This window comes from Taeniopygia guttata, chromosome 8 (assembly GCF_048771995.1).
Source record: "Taeniopygia guttata chromosome 8, bTaeGut7.mat, whole genome shotgun sequence".
NCBI lineage: Eukaryota > Metazoa > Chordata > Aves > Passeriformes > Estrildidae > Taeniopygia > Taeniopygia guttata.
The window spans coordinates 9774310-9794715 of NC_133033.1; the positions used below are offsets into that span (position 1 = coordinate 9774310).

The 20406-nt window shown below is 43.5% G+C and overlaps 1 protein-coding gene across 8 annotated transcripts in view; it reads right to left on the minus strand.

The window, feature by feature from the left end:
• Positions 1-20406, minus strand: part of RNF220 (ring finger protein 220) — a 213005-nt gene that overhangs the window by 19754 nt on the left and 172845 nt on the right. For all 8 annotated transcript variants that reach the window (XM_030278887.3, XM_002193068.6, XM_030278889.3 and 5 more), the window contains 4 exons: positions 11069-11165; positions 9987-10073; positions 8780-8835; positions 6973-7051 (listed from right to left, as the gene is read on the minus strand). In XM_030278887.3, the coding sequence (XP_030134747.1) occupies positions 6973-7051; positions 8780-8835; positions 9987-10073; positions 11069-11165 (319 nt within the window). The remainder of the gene's footprint in view (positions 1-6972; positions 7052-8779; positions 8836-9986; positions 10074-11068; positions 11166-20406) is intronic.

Below are 20406 nucleotides of genomic sequence, written 5' to 3' on the forward strand. Positions count from 1 at the left end.
GTGATATGCTTTCCAGAACCTCCATTCATGACTGCTGATTGGAGGCACACAAGGGCAGTGCGATAACACATCCTCCAGACAGCTTCCTACAACTGCTGCCGCTGCCCGAGAACTTCTACAGTGTTGCTGTTTCCTTTACAGGGAAAGAAAGGATCAGAATTAGCATCATTTAAGGTAATCGTGGCTTCAAAAAGAAACACAAGGCTATTAAAGGAGGCCAGGGCACATTAGTATCATATAACCAATTGTGATCCCAGAGCCAGAAAAGGAAACCAGCAGCACAGTGGAAGGACAGGTCATGAGCTGGCTATCTGAGGGAAAAGCAGGAATACTTATGCAACTGTGTGGGAAACAACAGCTTTTTGAAGACAAAATAATCATAAATGAAGAAACAATATAATGGAGAAATAGGATGAAGTGCCTGTAGCAGTGGGGTGTAAGATTAGGAAAAGCATTGACACTGAAGTGAGGACAAAAAATCAACATGGATATTAAACAACTTTAATTATATTACTTGTTATTACTTTGCTTCTGTAAAGGCAGTGTCGAGTTCTGTGTTATAGAGGCGAAGAAGATATGAAAACACAATGAATTCTTCTGTCATTAAATTCCTTGGGAAATCTTTACCAAGCTCCAACTAAATGTGACTTAACACTCCTGCTTGCAGCAGTAAGCACCCCTCGGTGGTCCTGCAACTGCATTCAAGTGTAAGAGAAATAATTACCCACTCTACAGTTGTCCCAGACATGGTTTAATGAGAGCTAACAAAACTGGTCCTTTTTAAAGTACTATTTTGTATTTATTTATACTTACTAACTGTAGCCTAAGAAATGCATAAACTACCAAGAGCTGTAATTACAACCATCCTGTTGTCATACAGCAGCTGGCACAGCACAAACACTTACTGAATCCTGCCACAACAGTTAGTGAGTGCCAAGGAAAGCAGTAGCCCTGTCACCATCAGCAAACAGCCAGCTTGTGCAGCCAGGGTTGCCCTTCAGCAGATGCAGGAGAAAGACAGCAAACTAATAGAGGATGGGGCACAACATGATCCCTTTTCTGCTCTTCAAAGGAACATTTTCATCCAAACAGGGAGTGCAGCCTACATAAAGTTAATTGTTACTTTTCTCTTGAGAGCATCTGGGCACCTCACAAACATTTCCTAAAAAAATAGTATCACTCCCTCCGTCTTAATTCTTGCAGCATACCTAAGGGATGTGAATAAACAACCACATCCTCAAAGTATTTTCAAAAGGAACATGGCAAGATCTACAATGCTCCATCAGAGACAATGTTAAACACAACAGGCTAATTTTAGGGACGAGTCCTCTCTCTGACAAGCTGTTCACACATCTAAGGGCAGAATTCATCTGCTAGAAGGCAGCTGTTTGTGTTTTATAAGCTAAAGTTTCTCTTACCTATGGAATAACTCCAATATTTCACAGGGAATCATCATCCATCTAACTGAAGTACCCTCTAACAGACCATCAGCCTCATATCCCCTTTGAAATAGCACAGCTGAGCACTTGCTGGGCCACGATTTATTTTTTACCTTCTAAGACATCTTGGTAACTCTATAGCTCAATAGTGACAGTCGAATTTCACACTGCGATAGCCCCCCATCGATTTTTCATTCCCAGGAAGCAACTCTACAAATTAAAGTTAACAGCATTTCTGAAACTACGAAAAGAAAAAAAGAAAAGGGGCAGGCAAAGAGACATAAATTGCAAGACGCCTAAACCACACCCCCAATGTAGGAATAAAATTCCATCCTGGGTTTTTCACCAGTTATGGGATAGGGATGCAGAACCTACTGCCCCTGCCAGCAGATCCCTTGGGTTTGCAGATCCTTCAGCTTTATCACAGGTTCAACAGAAATAAGAGTCCCTTCCTATACGAAGATGTCAAAATCTATAGAAAATTGCCTCGAGGCATGAAATTAGACCAAACCTCTGGACAACACTGCACTAAACAGAGACATCACCTACCTCCAGTTCTGAGCTTGTACAGTCACAGCCTGCCTCACTGAGCTTTGTTAACCACTGGCCAGTGAAGAACAGGACACTGATACAATTTCAGTTTGCACAGTGGTTATAATGTTTAAGACCATTATTGGCACATGCAACTTCTCTCCCAACAGTTCAAAGAGGGAGCATGATAATTTAACACAGCCAAGCACTCTGCTCTCCACTGTCACATCCCAGAGGAAGAAGTAATACCAAAGCCCCACTTCATAAAGAAATGAAGCATCTTTCTCCATACTCTTTCAACACTGAACACCAGAATACAGTACATACACAGTATTACATACTACTCAATTACTGAAAAGGAGTAAAACCTAATAAAGATAAAAATCTGGACACAAGCAGCACAGCCCAGCAGTTCTTTCTCAGCCTTTGACAATCCCACACTTCAGTTCAGTGTCCTGAATCCTCTCCCAAGTTCATGTGTGCTGTTCTAGCACTGAACCCACCAGCAGCATCATGCTCTTGGCTTAGCAGAGCACAAAGGGTTAGTTCATTTACGACTCAAGTTAAATTTTAAATTCTGTCTTTACTATGTGATGTTCTCATTTCCCATCAAAGCCTATTAATGGTGTGACACTGTGGAGAAGGGCTGGGTAGTGCTTATCCTATGGTGTGAATTCTCAACAGCTTCTGTTTTCCTCCAACATACCAGCTCCAGCTGGTATGAAAGGGCTCCTTCCCTTTCAGGCCTCTGCTAATCCCCTGGCTTCACACTCTGCTCCTGCCTGGACGGGTCTGCCTGGGAGCAGAACCACCCCAACAGACACTGCTACTGATTGCTCTCACACGCCTGTCTCTTTGCATAGGGACCCCAATCTAAACTTTGTTTAATTTTAACCGATGCTCCTCCTTGTGCTGCTGCGTTAGAGCCCCTCCAGAGCCAACATCTCAAAACAGCTGGACTGGTAAGTGGCGAAGTGGGGGGGAAGGGGAAGAAAGAAGAGACAAGAAAAATAAAACAAACACAATTGCTTTTTGTCTCTAAAACCCTCTTTTTAACCCAACAAGCATCTCATCCAATGAAGCATGATAAGCATGAAGTGTTATATAAAGAAGATAATTATAAAGGGATTTAATGCTTGGCAGGTTTGTATTGCAAGGTTCAGAGCAGAGGTAGCATACTCACTTAAACAGCCTTGTGTCCGGGTTTGCTATTATGCGGGCAGCGTGGCTGGGGCCAAGTGGAATCAGAAACAAGATTTGTTTTTAAAAAAAAAAAAAGCACACAGCCCCCTTCCCAGTGAGGATGGCAGTTTCAGTCCCACCTCCTTCCACTTCTGTCCCATCCCTGATTAATGATGTTGTCTGCCTGATTTATGACCCACCCCAACAGATTAGAGTTTCCCTCTTCAACCTCCCCCCCTTTCACCCCTCCCAGAAGGCACAGCCACACTCTGTTGGAAATATTAGAGAATTATTAAATAAACATTCATACGTCATGTCTCTTCCCATACTGAGCTCATCGTAGTCAATGCTCAGCGGCCGGGCCCTGTTTGCTTTGGGGCTGACACCAAACAGCTGGAGTGATTCATGGAGAGGCTGGCTACAATGCTCTGTGCCATACATCATGCTCGCAGCGCTCCCTGCCCCGGCGGAGATAAACTGATCAACCACAACGGGCTGGAATGAATTTATGACAACACAAAATTGAGGAAAACAAATGGGAGGTGACCCAGTGGGCCACTAACCCAGACTCTCTCGCTGGCCTGCAATCTAGTCTTGTAGCAGAAAGCAAAATTGAACATTGGCACTCTGAATTAAGATGCTGGCTTTTAACCCCGGGGAACCTCGGTTTCAAAATGGCACCAGACCCTCACAAGGCAGGGAGAAAGACTTTTTGTGGGGAAGGTGCTTTTTGCAGCTCTCTGTGAACAGCACTTCTTCTGCTGAGAGTCCAACATCAGCGGAGGCCATCAGGGAGGGTGCCTGTGCAGTGAGGGACCAGCTGCTGTCTGAGCAAAGCTGCATCTCAAGCTGAGGTAAAGGAGCATTGCACCGCCTGAGCTTTGCCTTGGCAATGGCTGGGGTGCTCAGCAGACAGGCAGGGCTCAGACAGTGTGATGCTCCTTCATCGCTCCCCAAGAGCCTTCAGCACCCCAGTGTCTCATCCAGACACCTCACATTGGCAAGATTAAAAAAGCTCAGCACTAAGACATCTCACAGGACTAGGAAGGAGGCCTGGGACCAGCACCACGTCTCCCACTACCCCGGGCTGCCACCTCAAGTTCAACACTACGCAAAATGAGTTGTCCAAGCTACTGATGATCTGGCACAGCACAAGGAGAAGAGCAAAAAACATAGACTTACCCCAAACCCCATCTAGCTGTTCTACATGCAAGAGACTCCCACAAAACCACGTTTTTACATTAATTTAAACCTGCTCGAGTGAAGAAATTCAGCTGTGTGCCAAAAGGAGAACTGCTCAGTGTACTGTATTAATGGATTAAAAACCAAACAACACTACACTACTCTCTTTGCCTGGACTTATTTTTGGAAGAGGGGAGGAAGGAGCATCATTCTTCTGAGAGAAGGATCAATAGGCCGATCACTGCTAACTCTATTAGGCCCTGCTCTAAACAGAGAGCACAGCTGACACAGGTGCTAAGCCATGTGCTTCTGGACAATTTAAAAAATGCTAATCAGATGCTACACAAGGTTTAACATGCCAATCAATTATGTTCAGATTTAAAGGCAAAAACTGAAGTTACAAACAATGGAGTAAAGTGACGCTGCCAAAAACTTCCTGTAAGCACCACCCAAAACAAGAAAAATGAAACCAATTTAGCTCCAGATTAAGAAACAGGAACTAGAGATGAATCAATTTAGCCTGTTGGGCTAGGTCACCATATATCATGGCTCAGCAGTGGAGTGGGAAGCAGCCAGACAGTGAGAAACCCTTCCCCCTCCTTTTCTGTAGGCTTCTAGCTCTGATCCCTGTTATCAATTAATTTAACAGAACCCCTCTACACAGACAAGCACACAGAGCATTCAGACTCCTTAAATGGCAGGACAGAAACTATTTATCACACATGAATCTCAAAGGAAAGCAGAGAAAAAAAAAAAAAGGCAGCTAGGAATTCTCCACCTGAAACACTGTCTTGTTTTCTGAACCTCGGTGAAATAAACTACCTTAAACAAAAAGGTCCCTCTGCTACTTCCAAAAATTAAAATAATTGAAAGACTGAACAAGACCTTTAAGGAATTTCCTGTAACTTCTTCTGGGTTTTACTTTTAGCAGAACTGAAGCTTTAGTAGGCAAGGTTACTGCAGAGCAAGGTGTGTGTGCATAGACACACACATGCTTGCTCTCTGCACGTCACAGCAGCGTTAGAGTGAGAGTTGTTTGGAAAGGATTCTGGGACCCTTCAAAAGGTGCTAGCTAAAGCCTCTTTGATCAGATTATTAAAGCTATGTCAATTTTATCACTTGAGCTCAAGTGTTCTGGAAAATGTCAAATCCTTTCAGCTCCTACAGTTTAAAGATTTTCAATAGGAGTGGATCTGGGAGGATGGAGGGCTGCTGCACTGACAGGCAGGAGGCCCAAAGGGAAGGCAAGCAGCAGCTGAGACAGAGGCTGACAGATTAGGGCAGAAGAGACGAGTCCTTGCCACCAAGACAGCATGCTATGGTTGGCTCACTCTAAGGACAAAGCTGGTTCTGCATTGACCTGCAGCCTCCCAGACTCAGTGGTCCTTGGCCAAAGTCTGCTGACTGAGAAGCGCTGAATGGCAGACAGCCAACATTTGGGACATGCTAACAAAAAGGGCTTGTAGAAAGGAAAGTGCCAAGACAGCAAAGCAGTGTAAAGTTCCCTCTACAGCAGGGAGTTTCCCCAGTTAACTCTTGATTGTGAACATATACTCTGCCAGGCTGCCTGAACTGTCAGAGACCCAAAAATGTGCCAGGGATGCAACCTCTCATGTCAGGACCAGGGGCAGGAGGAGAATGAACTACATTAGAAAAATGAAAACTTTCTGTAAAGTCAGCTTAATGCTACACCACTAGATTTTGCCCCATGCCAAACTATCCATTGATGTCACCACAAAATGTAATATCTAAAACCCACATTACATCATTGCTTCCACCTCATTCAAGTTGTTTGGTCTCTCATTTGACCTTGGAGCAATGTTTTCTATCAAGCAATAATCAACTCCAAACACTGTCCCATCCCAGCTAATGCAGTCCAAGGCAGCAGAGGACAGCCTGTAGTTTTAGGCTTGGACCATCAAATCTGCCCAAGCAGTAAGTTACTCCAGCAGCATGTAGAATAAGGTTCAGAACAGAGGTTGCTACTCAAATGAGCAGTGCAGATAAACCCATTTATTTCTATTTCAGACTAGACAGCAGCACATTCAGTGAGCAGAAAGGGACAGGAAAGGAGATGCCCACCAGTCCTTCATTACTGTATATTCAAACACTGGGACTGAAACTTCTGAACCACTGAAAGGGCTCCAGGTAAAAAACTCAGAAACTGAGACATTATTTCTGTTAGGAATCATGCAAAGGCTCAATATAGATCTTAAGGAAAAAGAAATCACCTCTGTGAAACTTCTTCCAAGTAACAGTGCTGCTAGGGAGAGATTCTCTTTTGGTGAGAGATGAAAGATGGAAGGTAGAAAAAGCAAGCATGGATATATCTATTTACATAATTTAAAAGAAGGCAATTTGCAGTGGAGAAGCCCTTCAGAAGCTGTGCCCAATTCCATGTCACTGAGTACCTGCCCTCATAGATACCTGGTAGAGACACCTCCCCACAAGCCCTCTGTTAACACAGCAATGGTGAGTGCTCCAAGTTCAGGTTTTGTGTTGCAGCATAACTTTCCTTCTCAGTGGTAAAAGCTTCAAATATGCCTACCTTCAGACTACCACTGCTGCTGGGAGCACAAGATGGGACACTATGGTTCTTCAAAACAAGAAAAAGGGAAGTTACCCACTTCACACTCACTTTTCAATGTCACTGTTCTTACAGGTCTTCTGCATGGTCTCCTGTTTACTGCTTTCACCATTACTCGTTGAAGGCATTTCTGTGGAGGGAAGAACAGAAAAAAAATAGTAATAAAACATTAAATCATTGCAGTGAAATAACTTGACAGTTTCAGAGGACCCCAGTGAGTCACTTTCATGCCAGTTCTTGGTAAGAGACAGAGAAGTTACTGATGCTAAGTGTCCCTGTCTGGCGGGGGTGGGGGTGGGGGGGTGTGGGCTCTCTGGACAGTGTATTTCTATGATTCAGGGCTCAAAATACAACCCTTGCTCTGTCCCCACTTCATAGTGATCTGACCCCCACTGATGTACCTATTGTTTAAGCCAGGATTTAATTCAGAAGGGTTGATGCAGATGCCACAAGAAAGTGCTGTTCTAGAAAGGTGGATTCAGAGCAAATCCACCCAGCCCAGACCCTGCTCTTAGCCTCTCCCATTTGCTGAGACCTCACAGACACAAGCAGAAAAATATATGTCAGGTAACTAAAATGACAGAACAGTCTGCTCATCATGGCTGTTCCCAGCACAGGAGAGAGAGCGAAACACCAGGTGGAGATGAGAAGATGAACCAGCCCCAGGGTTGTAGGTTCATCTCTGTGGATTCAGGTAAAAGGTATGAAAAAAACAGCTCATAGCAAATGCCATCCAGGCTGCCTCCTCATCACCTCCATGGCTGTAGCTACTGAAGCTGATAATACCTACAAGCAAGCGCTTCTACATCACAGAAAGTAAATGTGATTGCCTATCCCACAGAAGGAAATGGCTGCGATAGATATCCTATGTTCTCCATTTAACCATCATGCCCTCGGCAATGCAGGTTTTGCTCCCTTCCCCCACTCCCACTGGCAAGTAGTTATATCTTGTAGGTACTTTCAAGGCTGGGAATCAAATGCCCAAAGCATGACAGGAACAGAACAGGGAACAAAATCACTGGGACATGTCTCTTCAGGTCGCTGAGCTTCAGTTTCCTTCCTAAGGGAGCTGGAGCAGCACTGCCCAGCTCTGGAAATGGATTTGGCATCTACATCTGGAAAGCGCCAGGTTTTATTATTCTCATATTTCCACTAGGTTGCTGCTTACACTTACAGTGCTGCTGGCATTGAATAAAAACCCTCAGCAGTTGAATGGGTTTAACACTTCCTCCTTCCTTCTCAATTTGATGAGCTTTCAAGTATGCAAAGGTACATATTCACATTAACTCATTTGCTCTGGAGTCTCAACTACAGGTCATGAAATAGGACAGATCCTAGAGCTTCCACTCCAAAGGTGAAGGCTTCAGAGCAATAGGCTTTTCTTGCCATATATAGGCCAACAAAGACAAAATCTACCAAAAGATACAAGTCTTTAGCACAGCCTCTCAAAGAAGCATAGATAAAGCAGTTGGAAAAAACCCAATAATAAATGCACCTGTGTAGTTTAAACACCCATCAGGTGAACACCAGCATCACATTGTCAGGCTCTGCTGGCTCCCTCTGTAATACAGCAGTTTGCCTTTCAGTGACATGATATCAAGTCAATCCAAACCCTATCTCTCATCACCACATCAGTTAAGGTGGCATTTTTGGGAACTTCCCTAGCTGCCGTTATTGACAACTAATTGTGCTGTAAAGTTCCAAAAAGATAGTGTGGTTTTATGTGCATATGTATGTGATGACACTCTGCAAGAATATTAGTAACTACCTCTCCTAAGTACTGGCAAGCAGAAGACAAGTATTATCTATCTGCCCTTCTGCAGTATATAAATTAACAATTTACAATTTCAACACTCACCGTCACTGGCCCATTTAGAAAACTCCGGTGTTATTCGAGTACTTGGTGTGCCACCACTAAAAGAGAAAAGGACAATATGCTAAAGGTTGAATACAAAAATTTTTTCTGCTCAGGAGAAACTTTCCCTTCCACCAACCACTCCTCTCTTAATACTTCTATCCATCAGTATAAGTTTCAAAATGTGAGCAGATGGCCAGCCAAAAAACATGCTCATGCTTCATGGCATCAGTGACACTACTGAATTTCTACAGAAACTCAACAGAATTTCAAAATGCTTTTAAAAGCAACATCACCTCTTGTGTTGTAGAGATGGGCAAACAAGTCCAGGAAATGTCCATGGAAGGACCTTGTCCAAACAGCAAAACAACGGGTTAGGTGCAAACCACACGAAGGGACTGGATCTCATGTATTGATTGGACCAATGGTTTGGATCCAGTGTGGCAAATGCCACTTTTCTATGGAGTGAAACCTAATTTTGAACTAGTGTTTGCGACAGGCTAAGCAGTAAGAAAATTTCATTTCACTGCTCTGTCACTTCAACCTTGACCCCAAAGGATCACTCACTGAAAGAGATAGAGGGGTAATTTAAGTCCTATTTTATGCAGGGCAGGGGGCTTAGAAAGCAATCCTAGCTCCCTGTCATTTTATTTGCCTGGAATGCTTCCCTGAGTGCCCTGAATGCTGTCTACTTACATTCTCCACATACGTATGTGGGCAGAGCACACATCCTGCCCCAACCCAGAGCTGAATACAGAAGGATCAGTTTGCATGCCCCCACAACACGTAATTGGATGCAATGAAGTCACACATGGGATGCCAGACTCCTACCGTGCCAACCAAGATTCCAACGGCATCACACTGTACTGCTAAGAGGCCACATTTCATCGTGAAGCAAGATGATGCATAAGGCCTTAGACCAGCACAGTTTCCTCATTTCCAGAATTCATCCTCTGTCCAGCACTGCTCAGGGCAAGGGTGGCACTGGCAGGGCAGTGGGGTGGCTCAGAGAGGGTGAGTAGAGTACAGTAAAGCCTGTAGGGAGGCTTTACTGAGGCTGCACAGGTAGAAACACAGACCCACCTGCGGGACTATGCTTCTTTGTAAGTTTCTTTTTACAACCCTTGTACTCAAATGAACAGGTATTTTCCACAAACTGAGACTCCCCAAAAGTAATGGATGCAATCATTTAGAGAGGCATGATACTTACTTTAGAACAGCACCTCGGAGCGCTTCCCTTTCTTTGGCTTCACCTGGCTCTTCTCCAGTGCAAGGGATAATGTCTGCCTCTGTGTACCTGAGCACAAAGGGTTAAGGAACATACAGCCCTGCTGCAGACAGTGGAAAGGCTTTTGACATAGTTGGGACACTGTCTGGGATACAAAATAATTTCTGGGAACACCTTCAAAAAATAGAGGGGGTGGTATCCATGAAGGGGCCTGCTTTTAAATTCTGGATTAAAGTTTTGTTTTAGATGGAGAGAAACAGAAATCTTTTGATAGTAACATGATTCCACAGCTTCTTGGAAAGGGAAAACCAGTTTCTGAACCTGTGCAAACCTAACCTGCACAATTTCACAAATTCTGTTTGAAGTACAGAGTTCTTTTACCAGTGGAGGGTTAGAGCTTCAATCCTAAAGGCTGGTACAGATTTCAATAAAACCTAATTCTATAACTGTACATTGCCCCTCATCACAGCTAAGGCAATGTCTGTCTAATGCCCTTGCAGGAATTCTTCCTTGATGCCTATTACAACTGCTGTGCGGCAGAAGTCTGCTCACAGCTCTCCCAGAGCTGTGCCCAAAGAGCCTGCTCCCAGATGGAGAAGTTCCCAAAAACTGCCTTTAATGATAGTTCTGCCCATGAATTATCTAATGAAAGGGGGGGAAAAAAAATCAAACCTCACAGAAGGAAGGTGAATAGTGCTTACTGCACAAACCCCTTGAAAACAAAAGGGTGTCTTGTGGAAAATAAAACTCAATTCCTCCCTGTGAAGCAGGAAAAGCTATCCATATAGAAAAAACCCGGACAGAGGCAACAGATTGTTTACGAAACAGAATAGAGAAACTCTAACTGATCCCTTGCAACGTCTCCTATAGACTTCAACCAGGTCTGAAGTAGTGCTGTATCAAGAGTAGGATCTCAAGAGGAATAATGGGGAACCTCCTAGTTCAAATAACATGGTAACTGGAGAAATCTGTGTCACTTCCAGCTGGACAAAGATTATGCACCATTTCCTAGGGCACATGCACCTCTGGGTCCCCTCTCAGTAAGAGCCTTTCAAAAACGATACTGTGGTTTCCCGTATTCGAGTGTGTCGTCTCCATCCACATCCAGGTCAGCGTCGCTGTCGGGATTCTCCTTCCCGCTGCACATGATAAACCCAGAGCCTGAAAGAAAATAAAACACATGGATGAGCATTTGAATTGGAAAAGAAGATCTCCGAAGAAAGTTGCTACAGCACCAGTTTGCAGGCTGTCCTTTACTTTAAACAACCTCATAAAAGGTGCCCTCTCCAAAGACAGTACAAGAACACTCACAGAAATGCTCTAACTTCTTAGATTTTATGCTCTAAGTGCCCCCAACACTGAAAATGGAATATTCTCGACTTCTAGCTCTCCACATAAATTATTTTAGAATTGAAGTCACTGTAAGGGTCTCTCTCAAAGGCAGAAAAAGCAATGAAGCTGAATAGGAAGGACTTATTTTTCACAGAAGTAATTAATGCGAAATTCACACTACTAGCAGGTAAGAGAAGGCCACAAGGATGTTCTGAATTACTTCTTAATTCAGATGCAGAGGGCAAGCAGAGGCTAAAACACAATTAGAAACAGCTTTTCAACTTTAAAATACATTTAGTCATGGCTTAGATTTTTAAAATTTAAAACAATGAAGAACAGCAAACCTGCTTATACAAAAGGGGAGGAGGGGGGGAATCAGACTTCTGTCATTAACAACTCCTTACAAGCACTTACACGAGCAAATTGCAATGCAACTCATCAAGAATTCTGCTCTTCTAGCAAAGGGGGGTCAGGCACACATCCAGGCCCAATTCCAGCAGGAAGTCACCACTAAGAGTTCCACCTGAGGCAGAAAGTGCATCAATTCCCCCTTTCTAACAATTTCTACATTTATTTTGGTCCCAAGTGTTTTGTAAACTGTAACCAGGCTTCTTTTAGTTGAATCTGCACAAACACCTACAAAGATGAATCTTCACATGGTATTTTCTGCCTAGGCTTTATTAATAGAAGGGAAACTACAGAAGGCATATTTACCCTTTATGAGAGCTAACACTGAATACGCTCCATCCTGTAAGACTGGATATTGAGCAAAGACCTTCTGAACTCTAGGGTGTTGGCTGCAAGGTCCCCATTTGTGTTCAATTTTGCAGCAGATCTAAGCTGTTTGGATACATCAGCTGTGCAGATAGAACTGTACTCACTGCAGCTGCCTCCAGTATGTTCCTTCACTTAACACCCCTGTCCAGACAGCACAGCTGGACACCTGGCTCAGAGCTGGAGCCTGAAGGACTGGCACATCCAGAGGGCTGGTGACCTAAGTGTGGTAGACCAGGAAACACATCCCAACTGCAAAGATTGAAAGAGTAAGGTAGATATTGCCTTGACCTTGCACCAATGCCCCAAAAGGTTCCTGTACTGTGATTATGGCTCTATAATAATTTTAGCCTGTATTGTGCATTTAGAAGCACTGAATATTATATGCATGTCTGAAGAATGAGGATATTCCAAAGCTTTAGGAGAGCCTTTTCAGGCCTTCAGATGTCTGAGTCTGTTCATCCCACTGGGTTCTCACCAGCACACTTAACATGAGCCCAGAAGAGTGAACTGTATTTCTAATGGTCTGCATCTGTGCAGACAGCAAGGCAAAGCAAAGGTCTCATTTCCAAGGATACCATGCAGACATAGTTCTTTACTGTCGCCCTCTAGGAACGGATGCTCTCACTGATTCATTAAACCCCCAATAAAAGTTGTTTATATGGATTTGATATTTCTCTTCCCTGAATATCAAGAAGGTTCTTAACGAGTGACAACTGTAGCATGACAATGATTTTAAGACTAACCTTTCCCTAGAAGCATAAACTACCTTTTACTTCAAAGTAATTCCCAGCCTTAATTTTTAGCAGAGGTAACACAATTAGCACCAACAATGCAGCACCCATGTCTGTGCCAAGTACTGTGGGAGCCATGGCTGTAGGTCAGCCCCATGGTGTCAGTGGGGCAGCCCTTTTCCAGCAGACCCCTTTCAGAGTGTTTCACATACTGGCTGTACACTACCAGCCAACACGTGTCACAAGCTGCCTCCTCTTGCTGCAAATGGCTCATCTAGTAAATCTTGACTCATTCAGTTCATCACAATGTTTGGGAGAAGATTTAGAGGGGTAAGAGAGACCTGTCAAAGAAGCTGGATAGTCTTTCAAAGCTGCTTTAAAAGTCAAGAGTGGGCGATGGGGTGGTAATTTATAGGCATGGCATTTAACCTGCAGTAACACCATCCCCTGCACCTGGCATTACTTTAGCCCATCACTTCTCAAAGGCCATAAACTTTGGACACACAGGTCTTCATTTTTCTTGTAGCTGTGGGAGACACAAATCATGCAAAGCTGGAGCTGTGACTTGGCCAGTCCCAGGGGGTGATCTGAACATTAGCCAGACAATGAATACTCAGAACAAGTGCCTTGGTTGGGGGAAAGGTGGCCAAATGAGTGAATGTAAGTGGGACCATCCCCCTTGTTACTGTCTCTGCAAGGATGCCAAGCACACAGCAGACACGCACCTTTCCATCAATTTTGTTTCCAAGTGACTCAAGCCAAACGGTGGTTTATGGCTAGAGCTTAAGATGAGAAGATCTGCTTACTACAATACAGTTTACAAATATTAAGGCACCTTGTCTTCAGAATCCTTGTGTCCTTGCTCTTAAAACCTTTGTATTTAGGAAAATCCCTTTTAAGTCTGGAAGGAAAATATTCCAGAGCTTTGGCTGAATCTAGCTCTATTGCCTAGGTGCACTGCAAGCAGACTATTATACTTCCTAAACAGGGAGTGTACAAGGGGAGAGTTTGGATAGTATGTGTTTTGATGGCAAATATACCCTGGGATGATCTAAGAGAGCCTTTCAGTCAGAGAGTGCACTGCAGAGAAGTTCATAGGTTAAAATGAGGGACAGGGGAAAGGTAAATTTTCTTTTCTGATCAAACAAGAACTCCCAGACTGACACCTAAAGGAAGGCGCAATCAGGTGATCCAACTCTCAGGTTTTCACTTAATATGGAATTTTTTTTTAATGCTACCAAGTGCAGTCCATTGCAACATGATAAAACCCAATGATTTATAAACTGTATGCTGAACAAAGTAACCTCCATGAAACAAAAAAATATTCTGAATATAAGCTGTGCTATCAGTTTTAGGACTTCAGAAGCTGCTTTAAATGAAAAGGAAAAACAAAAGTCATGAAATATGTTTCTGATGCAAATCAAAAGATCCATAAATCCCAGTACTGCTCCTGCACACAACAGAATACTAAAAAATGGGATGTAAACCTTGGCCCAGCATCACCTGTGGAACAAAGGGCTTCCAACCAGCATCCTATAATACCTTTTCATTCTGCAGCAGGGATGGATTTTGAGGCCTGCTCCAGTGGGATCAGGTTTGGTGCCACAATTTCAACCTGACCCTCCTTGTCTAACTTCCTGGGGTTGCTTCCATGCACACAGCCAGTGAAAACACCCACGCAGCTGTTCAAATATTTGACGTCTGAACTGCTTGACATTATTCATTCATCTCAGGCTCATTCAAACCAGATTTCTGGACAAGCGCTGTAATAAATGGATTAAGAAGACCACTAAATGCAAGGAAGGCCCAAAAGGATCACACCTGCTTCTCACTAACTCAGCCCAAATGTAAAGAGGGCTCACAACTTCCAGCTCCTGTTGGTGGTGTACACTGCCATCCAGGAGAAAGGAAAATGTGAAATGGAGTGCAGAGGACAAGAGCCTCCAGAAGACCCCAACCAACGCCACTTGGGTGATTTGCAATTCAGTCGTGTGCACTGAGAACAAGGAAGGGCTCCTCCAGCAAGGCTCTGCTTCCGAAGGTCACACAATAATTCACAGCCATCAGCAACACTGCCTAGAGTAGAGACCTCTAAAGCCAGTGTGTTATCCAGAGGTCAATGCTCAGGACCAGAACTTTATTCCCACGTGTTAACAAAGTGAAATCCCACAACTGAATGTTAACTTGCGAGTTTGACCTAGGAATTCATAAGAGACGTGATCTGTTATTCACAGAAACAGCTCTGACTCTTAGGAGTCACCCAAGGCCTGAGGAATGTAATTCCACACATGTATTTGAAAATGCTGCTTTTAGAAGAAAAAAGAACAAACCCAGTGCAGACTCTCCTATATCTTTCTTGTCCCTTGTTGAGAATTTTTCGCTCTTGCTGTGCATTTGGTGGAGGCAACCCCTTGTCATATGCTGCCAGCCCCAATACAATTAGCCTCCTGACGCTGAAGCAGCACAGTTCTCTGACAGTCTTAATCCCAGCTGCCTCCTTAAGGACCAGACAAACAGGAGTGAACAGGCAGGTCAGACGCTGGGGCCATTAAGCAGAGAAAAAACAAAGTTACAGCTCTGTCTCCAATCCCCATTGCTCTTGTAGCCAGGTGCTCTGACAAGCAATTCCAGCACTGGTATTGAGTGGCACCTCTATAAACCCTATGACAGTTTGGGAGACAAACTCGCCCATCAATCAGAATGTACCTATCAACATCACTTACCTAGCACTGTGTACACAGCTTTCTTTGCTTGGGCTGGTCTCAGGGCAGTCTGCCTGAGCACCAATTCTCATTACTTTCTGAAAAATTTAGGTACTCTACACAAGCAACTGTATTTCTGAAATACCGACTTAGAGGTCAGAAAAGCGGGAAAAATTTGCATGCCTCGTAACTGCTGCCAGCTTCAAGCACTGGTAGGCTACAGGAATCAGCTGAACTTGAAGGTAAAATCACTTTCCATTCTTTCCATGTACCTATTAATAACGTCTGTAGATAAATCTCACCAGAAATCCTTTCCTTCCCCTTCTTAGGAGAAGCAAATAAAATAAAAGCACTTTTATTTCTCTTAAGTTGTCCCCTATGTCTAAGCATCCTCTCTGACCTCTGCACTGCTTCTCAAATCTCACTTCCTTTATGCAGTCCTCCTGATGAGTGGTCACCTGATGAACTCTCCAGTGAATGGTGGCCCCGGTTAAGATCAAGAGTTATTAACATGATATATAAGCAGATTCACAGAACAGATAAAAGGACTTCACATTCAAGTACCTCCTTTTCTCCATCCCACTCAGTAGCAGATGGTCCAAGTGACAATATATGCTGCTTCAGGTGCTGACAGCACTGCTCCTGCACAGGCATGAGCTCACATGGAGACTGGCAGTCTTAGGGGCAGAATGGTAACACAACCAAAAACACCACAGACCCAAACAACCCCAACCTAATTTCACGAGCACAAGTAGGAAAACACAGACCTACTGTGGTTCACCTCTGCTCCTCAACTCCTGTCTAAGCAGATCAGTTTTGGTGACCAACTGTTCTGTATATATTTAATTATAAGTTTATATTTCATTATCACCCCAAAGAAAGCCAAGGAAGAAAACTAAAATGTCAGTATTATTATTTGCACCACTGTTGTGAATGCAGCTACTAGATACTGCTCATGCACAGGATCAAACTCATCTGGATGACTAACATTTCTTCATTTCGGCCCTCAAGGAATGGGAGAATGAGTGTGTGTGTGCGTGTATGTAAAATCTATACTGGAAATATTCTAGAAATCCCAAATTTTGTGTAAATTCCATAAATGGGTCTAAATTCAAATCCATCTTAGAGGCGTAGAGCTCTACTGGGGCCTATTTTGGCTGAGAGGAGGCATTCATTGTGTTTGCAGGTAGCATCCATGTGCTCAGGAAAGAAGAAAGGCCTCCCATAAATCTCAAGAACTGCAGCTTTTGCTAATTACACTCCTTGCAGTGACCCCCTTCTGTACAACCTCCCTTTCCAGCACGTTCACTCTATTTTCTTACTGAAATTGCACTCGTTGGCTTCTTGGAGAGTAAAAACAACCAAGACAATAAAAGTAGTTTATGCAGACTCACGGCCAGGCCTCGTATACTTCCAAGAATGGCTCTAAACGGGGTTTATTTCATCATCTGCTGAAGTATCCCAAACTAGTATTAAGAGGACAAGGTGGCATGGATGCCATTTTGTTGTAAGAGACATCTGGGAAGACAGAGAAAGCCACTAAAAATTCTTGAAAATGAGAGGAAAGCAAAGATAAGGCCATGTTGAACACAGGTCTCTCTGTGGATCCATAATGCCTTCCTAGCCTTATTGTTCCCCCACTTTTTCCAAGCACCAAAAGGGATAGAATAGTTCTGGTGATGTTCCCAGCCTGCTGCAGAAGAAAAATTACATTTAGAAGCCAGGAAAAGCTGGTTACAAAACAAGAGTTTTATTTCTCTGGAGCCAGATCCATTTAAAGCTAAATGGTGATTTACCTGGAAAACTGACACCCAACTGTGTTGTTACAGCACACACCTGAAACAGCAGATGCATCCATCTGATGCTGTCTGTTAGCTCCCACAGGGGCACAAATGGGCTGTCAGACACCTGACTGCTTACCAGTGTGGATGCTTACAGGGATTTTTGCTAACAGATCACAGAAACAGCTGCCTTTAAGTAAAGGGGCCATATAATTTTACGACCATTACCATAATTTTGCAGCAGCATGCTGAACAAAGGGCAGGGAAGCACTGCTGTACAGGGTAAGAGCCAGCTGCTGCAAGGCTCAGGAAGAGGCTTCCCCACCCCTTGCAGCATAGTGAGGATGTCTTTTATGCCTCCTGCAACCCATCAGGTACAGACTATGGCTGCAGAGGGGAATACACACTCGGACCAGAGCAAAGGTCTGATCTGGTTTAACGATTTATGGCTGCCTCCTAGAGCCTCGTGCTGATGTGCTACAGGAAGGTGAGAACAGCCTAATGTCTATCTCAAAGGCTGTTCTTCAAAACCCGGAGCTGAAGTACAAAAGCAGCAGCAACAGTCATGATCTTTGCAGCTACAGCTCGTTTTCCACAGTTAGGAAAAGGTGGATCTGAAAGGTTTTGTTCCCCCGGGGAGAGGGTGGAAACAAACAAAAAAGGAAGAGGGAGAATTAAAGTAATCTTGAATCACTAAGCAGATTCACATCACTGGATCAATAAGCACCACTGACAGGGATCACAGGAATGTCGCAACTTTGCCAATAATAAAGCAGCACAGCAGAACTCGGAAGATGACTTTTCTAAGGCAGCCGAGCATGAAGCTGCAAGGCTGGTGAACAGCTGAATGTGACACCCTGGCTTACAGCAGCCTGCTGCCAGTGGCGGGGCTCAATGCAGTTTGCTTTAAATAATGATGAGCACAGAGATTGTATTCATGGGAGAAAGGCAACCAAGGACTGGAAAAACCAAGGGCTAAATTTCATAGGCCAAACACATGTGCTTTTCCTCCCAAACGAATTCTTTTCTAGGCTGGAAAGAAGAAAGAAAAATCAGTGCTAATTTAATCAATTGATCAGTCTATTGATTGCAAAACTGGAGCTGCTAGTTAGCCATGTGCTGTAATGCCCTCAACTCTGAAACCACAAAACATACCATTGATTTCTTCACTTCCAGCTCCAAAACAAGAAATAAAACCGGGCTTTCATGGAAAAACAACTTCCTCGTCCAGGGAGAAGATGCAAGCAAAGAAGAGAGGCCAGGAAACAGGGACAGCCGCATCTTGTGAGGTTCAAACTGAAATTAGTTACAGATGCAGTCACAGTGTCTTGTGTAAACTCTATCGATTGGGTGGCTGACAGTCTTGGGAGCCTCCATAGTAGGACAATCAATCCGGCTGCAGTGTCACCTGCCACTTTGCTGAACAGTTGACAATGCAATTATCCAGTGTGGAGGCAGGGAGTTGGCGTGTGTCAAACGCAGTTAGCCACTTTCCGGGCACTACTCGATAATGCGTTTCACCGCCGCGTGTAGGAGACGACACGCGGAGACAGGAGCTGTTTAGAGCCATGAGACCTGTGCTCCCTTCTTCCTTTAGGAACATCTCACTGCCCCGACTTAACAACTGTATTCTAAAATGCTATTAAAATCATGTCAATCAACCATTGTGTGCTTAAAGCTCAAGTTTGACCTGAGTGTCCAAGAAGCCGGTTGCAGTTCTAGCAAAACTGCAGACCCTCGAGGGAAAAACTTAAAAATTTATCGGATTACTATCTTAAAGTCTGGGATTTTCAAAACCACAGTTAAAAGACCAGCAGAAAACTGGATTGCAGACCAACTAATGTCTGAGATCTACAAAACCTGAAGTTTAAAGGAACTGCCAACTGAAACCCAGTCTACTTCAAAAAATGAGTAGTTTCAGGTACTCTACCTGCTCCTTTACTCCCCCTGCTAATTTTCATGATGTTACAACTGCATTTTCTGTTTTCTTTTTCTCCCTTTCCTTCCTCTAGGAAGGGGTTGAGAGATGTCCTTTTTCACCCCCAACTAGGATATGTAATACTGTAAAAGGGAAAGAATTCCACTTCTTCCTGCAGAAAAATCTTTTCCTGGTTAAAGTGGCTGTCAGTGTCACATAAAGCAACCACCAAGGTTTACTTGATTGTGCTCCTTTCAGTAATGCTATCTAGCAGACTGAGGATAAAAATTAGATTATTGTATTTTTGTATGCATTCAAGTTAACACAAACACACAATCAGCAGTGAGAAATTTTAATGGCTATCCTCACTAATTTCTTTTTTTCCAATAAAATGATTTTTACTTTTTTAAGTCCCATTGATTACTTTGTGTTCCAAAATGAACAAAATGTTGTTCCTTCAAGAATTATATGAACTTCAAACACACATGACATTGGACATCAGTTACATGGCAGGTCATGCTGGCTTTTGTACATAAGGTAAGAAGTTTTTTCTTCTTAAATCACATACTATTCTGTTTTTCTGGCTCACTAGAGGCAACTTGTGATATTAATGTACACGAAAATACTTAAGAGATATTTATTAATTACAGAATCCTTCAAATTCTACATGAAGACACAAACTACAGAGAAAGTCCATGTGATTACTGTATCTAACACTATGCAAACAGGCTTTGTTAGCATTTTTAGGTCAACTATTATGGGCAAGTACTTGCTCTCAAAGGAGAGAGATACAAACGTTAAAAAGTGGTTGGGCTACTCCATCAGACCAGTCGAAATTATTGTGCTTCTGCAATGGAGGGATTACCAGGATTATCACTTTTACACAAGGGCTGAGGTAAGGGACACGAGTGCTCTGGGGCTCAGCAGCCCTCTGTAAGGAGCAAAAGGCACAGACTAAGCACTTGAGAAACATGGAATTTATACATCTTGCCCTCTTGGAAGCTTACAGCAGGTAGAAGTGACCAGCAGAAGGTAGCAACCCAAATATAGGAAGACTAAAATTCAAGGGCTGAGAGGCTGGGAAAGATGCTCAGATGTACAGACAAATTCACCTTAAGAGAGAGATGCTGACACTAGAAACATGGCAGAGAAATTAACTGA